Genomic DNA, 7432 nt, shown 5'->3' with positions numbered 1-7432 from the left:
TTCCATGTTTTAGCTATTGTGGAGAGTGCTGCTATGAACATTGGGGTACATGTGCTCCTATGCATCAGCATTTCTGTATCCCTTGGGTAAATTCCTAGCAGTGCTATTGCTGGGTCATAGGGGAGTTCTATTGTTAGTTTCCTGAGGAACCTCCACACTGTTTTCCAGAGGGGCTGTACCAGTTTACATTCCCAGCAACAGTGTAGGAGGGTGCCCGTTTCTCCACATCCTCGCCAGCATCTAGAGTTCTCTGATTTGCTCATTTTAGCCACTCTGACTGGAGTGAGGTGGTATCTCAGTGTGGTTTTGACTTGTATTTCCCTGATGAGGAGGGATGCTGAGCATCATTTCATGTGTCTGTTGGCCATCTGGATGTCCTCTTTGGAGAAGTGTCTATTCATATCTTCTGCCCATTTCTTCATTGGGTTGTTTGTTTTTCAGGTGTGGAGTTTGGTGAGTTCCTTATAGATTCTGGATATTAACCCTTTATCTGATATGTCATTTGCAACTATCTTTTCCCATTCCGTTGGTTGCCTATTAGTTTTGTGGGTTGTTTTCTTTGCTGTGCAATGAGAGGGTCTTTTGTGGAATGTGGCTACACTAAGGCTCACACAGCCTTAAGGGAAAGTTAGAATTTCTTTGCAATTAGTATTCTGTGGGGTCAACAAAGGCTCAAGTTCCTATATACTAACAGTTTTAGGAAGAGGTCTCTGGTTTGTTTCTATTTGCAACACTATATGTGGTCTTTTATATTTCTGATCAATGGAACTATTTATACATTCAAGAGCAAGGAGCTTAGGGTTACCTGGCTGGCTCAGTCAGTAGAGCATGCCACTCTCAATCTTAGGGCATGAGTTCAACCACCATGTTGGGTGTAGAGCCTACTTAATTAAAAAAAAAAAAAAAAAAGGACCCTGGAGCTCAGTGAGAAATTCCATCCCACATGGGAAATAAATATATGAATGATAATAATACCATTAATAAGAGAATATGCAAAAATCATAAAGATTCATTGTCCTATTTGATTAACACTTAGGAGAATTAAATCAAACAGAACATATTATTTTCAAAGGCATGAAAGTTTTGGGGTTTTTGTTTTGTTTTGTTTTTTAAACCTTTATTTTAAAAAATTTTTTAGGTTTATTTATTTATTTTTGAGAGACAGACAGTGAGTGGGGGAGGGGCAGAGAGAAAGAGAGAGAACCCCAAGCGAGCTCCATGCTGTCAGCTTGGAACTCACAAAACCGCGAGATCATGACAGAAACCAAGAATCAGAGGCTTAACTGACTGAGCCAGGTGCCCCAGGCATGAAAGATTTTGAAGGTAATTTTTATCTATTATGTGAATACCAAATCTTTATGAAATCCTCTCACATCACACTGTCAGGTCACTAAAAACATAATTCCATATATAAGTGTTCCCTTAGCATACACAGTCAGCAACATTTCTAATGTGTTCTGATTTACCAATGCTTTTGAAAAATTTCTTATGAACTTTTTTTTTGACCATCATTTTGAGAGTGATCCAGGTGGGTTTTCTGCGGTCCTCTACTTTATACACTGAGAAACCGAGCGGGAGTCTCCCCTGGAGGTCCTCAAGAGGAGAAAGTCAACAGCATCCTGAACGACTTAAGTCAGGAGTGAAAAACCCGTTGTCCTGAGTATGACAGTAGAACCAGGGAAAGCCACAGTTACAAGAGAGCTTGAGGGCTTTCACAGAAGAGGAAGAACAGAAAAGATTTGAAAAAGAAGAACAGGTAAGGAAGAAAAAGGAGGCAGTGAAGAAAGTAAGAAAAATGAGCAGGAAAAAAGCGGCTGTGGTAGGAAATGAATCCGTGTCACCAACCACAGCTATGGAGGTCAGGGGACTGACTGAGGCAGAGGGTAAGGAGAGAGACACCTGGGACTGCAATGATGAATTTTCAAACTCAGATCTACATCCCTTATCCAGAACTCTAGGACTTAGTTTCTGCCTCTTTTTTTCCCCATCAGACACCCTATGTGTTCTGATATAAAAATAGGCGAGATTTCTGATAAAAGTATAGAATCAGGATTCTATGAATCACTGCAACATATTTACAAAACATCTAATATAAAAATATGCTGTCGGGGCGCCTGGGTGGCTCAGTCAGTTGAGGGTCCGACTTCGGCTCAGGTCACAATCTCATGGTTCGTGGGTTTGAGCCCCGCGTTGGGCTCTGTGCTGACAGCTCAGAGCCTGGAGCCTGTTTCGGATTCTGTGTCTCCCTCTCTCTCTGATCCTCCCCTGTTCATGCTGTCTCTCTCTCTCAGAAATAAATTTAAAAACATTAAAATTTTTTTGAAAAATTAAAAAATTAAAAATAAAAATATGCTGTCTATGAGGCTCCTGGATGGCTCAGTCGGTTAAGCAAACAACTTCAGCTCCAGTCATGATCTCGCCGTTTGTGGGTTCGAGCCCCATGAAGGGCTCTGTGCTGACAGCTCAGAGTCCTGGAGCCTGCTTCAGTTTCTGTGACTCCCTCTCTCTGCCCCTCCCTTGCTTGCATTCTGTTTCTCTCTCTCTTTCAGAAAAATAAACATTAAAATTTAATTAAAACGTTTTTAAAAATACTCTCTCTAAATACATGTATTCAAAAAAAGCATTGTGCCTAAGGTGTGACTTTGATAGCATCATTTTTAACTATTCTCTATTTCATCTATTCCAACTCTTCTGTGTCTCTGTATTTCCAGGGCCAGAGAGAAAAAACCCAAGAGATGAGGCATAGCCAGGGCTGGGGTCAACCCATCTCTTTTGGGACAAGGTAGCACTACAAGGAAAGGGATTACATATCCCTGAACTTTTCTCTCTCCTAAACCTTGCTCAGGTCTAGCTCACGCTGTAGAAAACTCCTGAGCCACAGTCTCATATCATGAGAACAATGATCTATCTCCACTGACTCTCAAGGAACAGTGAGAGGATGAATTCATTAATAACTTTTAAATTACTTTAAGAAAAAAAAAAGCTGACACTCATGATTAATAGATGCAAACAGGTGGTTTCACGGCACTTAGAGTCATCACAGAAGTGTCACCTGCTGACCGGTGGATTTTTCATGCCTCCAGTAACCACCTAAACTGTCACTTGCTCAGACCCTAAGAGACTTCACAGGCTGCCATAGAAATAAGACCACACACACTTAGCTGGGCGATGGAAGAGCAGCTGTCTTAGCCAAGTAAAATGTCTTTCTCCTAAAAACTGGGAGAGACTTGAAGAAAACAATTTCACTTTCTGATTAAATATGATATTTTCCCTGCTTTCCTTATTATAGTTTTTTTCAGTTTATTTATTTTGAGAGAGAGAATAAGCAAGGGAGGGGCAGAGAGAGAGGGAGAGAGAGAATCCCAAGGATTCTCTGAAGCAGGGACTGAACTCACTGTGATCATGACCTGAGCCCAAATCAAGAGTTGGACGCTCAACCCTCAACTGACGAAGCCACCCAGGTGCCACATGTTACTGCCGGGTTTAAAGCACAGTAATTTACTAAGGTTTAAAGCACAGTAATTTACTAAAGACTTAAACTCCATGTGTCTAAAAATCATTTTTGCTGCAATTGTTTTTTTTTTAATTTTTTTTAATGTTTTATTTATTTCTAGGAGAGAGAGAGACAGCGTGAGCAGGGGAGGGTCAAAGAGAGAGGGAGTCACAGACTGAAACAGGCTCCAGGCTCTGAGCTGGCAGTCAGCACAGAGCCCGACGCGGGGCTCGAATCCACGAACCGTGAGATCATGACCCAAGCGAAAGTCGGACGCTTAACCGACTAAACCACCCGGGCGCCCCTGCTGCAATTGTTTTTAATGGCTTATTGATTGTTTCCATTCTCTGGAGTTCTATCTGGAGCTGGAGGTTGAAGGTGAGACTCACCTATTCTCGGATTAACAACCCTCAAAGGGAGGTAGAGAGGTGCCCAAATCTGTCTTTAACAGAACTAGAGTGCCCCAGAACACTCCTGCTTTTCATGAGTAAAATTTGGAGTGCAAGCCGGAGAAGTGCATAGCACAATGTAGTAAAACTTACAAGGTTCTCGTCTTAAAATCAAAGCAGAAGTCCCTTCCCAAACTAGAGGAAATGAAATTCCCATTCTCCACCTTCAATCTACCTTCTTTTGCACAGCTCCTGATAAACTGCTTTGCAGCTTACCTAGTGACGCTAGTCAGTTCTGCATGCCACCTACCAGGGGAGATTTCTGAACCTCAGATTGGGGGAGTGGTGGGAGAGGGGAGCCCCAGGTGTCTACTAAGCAAAGGCATTAAATAAAGTCCATTAATAAGGTAAAGAGGGAAAGGGGTTCATTAGAGAAACGCTTTGTTCATGATTCAAAATATACCATATTCACTTTTCCTCAGAGTTAAAAAAGTCCCTTTCCCCCCACAGTTCATTTCTTACAGAGTAGGTAAACGTAATTTACCAGAAATAACACAGGATTCTAACGCAACATGTGCCCAGGGCCCATTAGAAATTGGGATGACTCTTTGGTGGCACACTGAGGTCCCAGAAAGGGAAGTCACAAGTCCTGGGCTCCACCCTCATCTCGACTCCTCAGGACCATATCAGCTGGTATGACACTGTCAGGGATAATTGTTGCCAGAACTGCTGACTGAGGACCTTTATCTGCCACTCTAGAAAGTGAATGTTCTGACAGTGATTCTGCAGTCGGGCCTAAATCCCAAAATCAAAGCCGAAAGAACAGGAACCTGAGATAATACAGGAAGTTTCTGAGAACAGACCACCTATCACAGTAGGCCCAGAGGGAGAAAGACCTAGCTTCAGTAATGTTTGCAAGAGCAAATATTCATTTATTGCTCCTCTAACCACGTAAGTAGACTCAATGCTTTTATAGTAAGATTCCAGGTTGATCCCAAGAACTCACGAGGGATGATTTTATTGCTGAAGTAATGAAAAGCATCAGTTACAGACGAGTTTGCCTTTAGGTTAGGAGCAGTGGGGAGCATTCAAGACCAGGCTCTGGGGAAGCCCTTTGTTCAGGAAATCCCACCCTTCAGGCAAAGCTTTATTTTCATTTCGATTTCAAGTCCTCAAATCAAATTTTAAAAGTGCCCCCTTAAAGAACTGCAGAATAAATAAGCAGGCCCGGTACTTTCCATGGAACCTCTCAGGTCCCCAGGACAATATCGAATTACAGGGCTTTTCTTCCCAGATATAGCCTCTTTTCTTTTTTAAAAAGAGTATCACACATGCACCCTATTGTGTGTCTACCATTTCAAATATCTTGCAAATACATCCCCATCTAGAATCTCCGGAGTCTTCTAAGAAACTAGGAGGAGCTAATGAAAGCAATTTGAATAATAACAAAGCGACTGAACAATTTAATTACCAAAGGTAGCCCTAGAGATTCCAACAAAAGGGCTGAAAGCCTTTATCTACAAAAACGTGGCGGCAAGCTCAACTATGGGACCAATTATGGGGAGTGCAGAAGAAAGAAGCACACAGGTGCACACACCAATTTAAGCAAATGGGGAATTAGCACAAACCCTCTCTGGAGACAGGAGGCTATGAAAAAGCGTGACTTAGAAAGCTTCCTTCTAATCTTTCAGGCTCAAGGCTTACTTAACTTCAACCCCCCCTCCTTTTAAACTTTCTTCCCTTTCTGATTGATTGAAAATAGCACCCATGGTACATCAAAAAATGGAAACTGTCCTCTGGGAAAAGGCTTTGCATAGGAATTTTAAAATAAGTTCAATGACTTTTCAATAAAAGTTCTTCCAAATCAACAGTCACAAAGGTAGTTCTATCCCTCACACAACATCCTCAAAGTGAAATGTTTAGAAGTTAGTTCCCTCTTTTGGAAGCATAGAGCTTCATCTAGATGTTAACAGTCTCATTCTATTGACCTTTCCAAGTGATCTTACAATAGAGAACTTTTCCCTTGCTTTGGAGGCAAACAAAAAAGACAAACCTTTCTGGAATCCTAAAAACTCTCAACTTCCTTAGACCCTAAGAATTAAATGCAGGAACCCCCACAGGCTGAACAATTACTAAATACCGCTTCTTAAACAGGAAACAGAGTTTGCTTCTGAGCCACAACGACTTCCCCCGCCCCGCGCTCACTCCAGGGCAGGCACCGCCATGCCCAGGTGGTGACACCGAGCAGAGATAAGGTGTCCTAACAACCGTATTTGCCTGGATCCTCGGAAACTCGCGGCCACTCGGCGACTCCCACATCACCTGCGCGCATCCCCCCGCGGCTCCACGGATGCCCCCAGGCCACAGACCTGGGCAGCCTAAGGACCCCTCCCGCGACGATACGGGGTAAGACTGACACCCGCAGCTGCCGACGACCCTGCCAGTCACGCTGCCGCCGGCTGCCTTTTTTAGCCACGACATCTGACCAGGCTTCCACAGCAGCATTCAGGAAGAGATCCCAGGACGCGCCAGGCGGTCCCCTCCCCTTCCCAACCCCCAGACCCTGCGGAGAGCTCGGGCTGAGAGGTGGGGGAGACACTGGCCCTGGAAGGGGACAGACAGCATACGTTCTTCCTGCCTAGATGCCTCTTCTCTGCTTTCCCCCACAAATCCGGGTCCCCCCTTCCGCCGCCTGCACCCGTGATCCCCCATTTTGCAGCCCGCGGTCGCTCCCCGGGCGCCCCTCCCCACCCCCACTCCTCAACTCCGCGCTCCTGGACCCCCTCCAGGTCGGTGGCCCGCGCGTCTGGTCTGGCGGGGGGCTGGGAGACACAGAGGGAGGGGACGGGGTGTGGGCTGAGGACGCGCGGGGCGCGGGGCCGGGCTGGAGACTCGGCGCTCACCTCCCTCCTCCGCCTCGCTGTCGGGGTCGGCGTCCGAGGAGTCGGGCCCGTCCCGGTAGTCAGCTAGCCCCACCAGCTCATCCTCCTCGTCGTCGTCGCCTTCCTCCGGCTGCGGCTTCCCCAGCACCTGGCTCATCGCTCCCAAGGCCGGCCGTCCCGGGGGCGGGGGGGACCCTGGCGGGGGTCAGACCTCCTCGCCTGCCGCTCGCAACCTCTTTCTGAATTGGGGTTTTGTCTGGAGGCTCGCGGGAGCCCGCGGAGGCAGGGCCGCGCGCCCCCCGCGGCGGTCGGCGTCCAGGTCTGGGTCTCGCGGTTCCCACCGCGCCCGGAGCCCCCTTCCCCGCCCCGCCCGCCTGCCGGCGGAGGAGTCAGCCGGAGCGCGGCAGTTCCTCCCTGAGGAGGGAGAGAGAGACTGCGTGACCCAAGTCACCTGACACACACTGACACACACACACACACACACACACACACACACACACACTCCCGCACGGGTGCGCGCGCGCTTTCCCGGGTTCTGGCACCGCTCGGCGGGGCGCTGGGCTGAGGCCGCACACACAGCCGGCGCGGGGGGGCGGGGGGGAGGGCGGCGCGGAGCCCTCCACCTAACCAGAAACGCCGGGTGGCACACGCCGGGTACCCCGGGCCCT

At 47.1% G+C, this 7432-nt stretch overlaps 1 protein-coding gene across 2 annotated transcripts in view; it reads right to left on the bottom strand.

The window, feature by feature from the left end:
- The window catches only part of RRAGD (Ras related GTP binding D), a 43173-nt gene extending 35990 nt beyond the window's left edge, over positions 1–7183 (bottom strand). Inside the window, exon 1 of one of the 2 annotated variants that reach the window (XM_039232177.1) lies at positions 6786–7183. In XM_039232177.1, the coding sequence (XP_039088108.1) occupies positions 6786–6921 (136 nt within the window). In that variant the 5' untranslated portion in view covers positions 6922–7183. The remainder of the gene's footprint in view (positions 1–6785) is intronic. The other variant, XM_039232179.1, reaches the window with a different exon arrangement.
- Between the last annotated feature and the right edge of the window lie 249 nt (positions 7184–7432).

Source organism: Hyaena hyaena, unplaced genomic scaffold, assembly GCF_003009895.1.
Source record: "Hyaena hyaena isolate Hyena2069 unplaced genomic scaffold, ASM300989v1 scaffold_66, whole genome shotgun sequence".
NCBI lineage: Eukaryota > Metazoa > Chordata > Mammalia > Carnivora > Hyaenidae > Hyaena > Hyaena hyaena.
The sequence above is the reverse complement of the archived record's forward strand: the minus strand, read 5'-3'. Positions and strand labels throughout refer to the sequence as shown.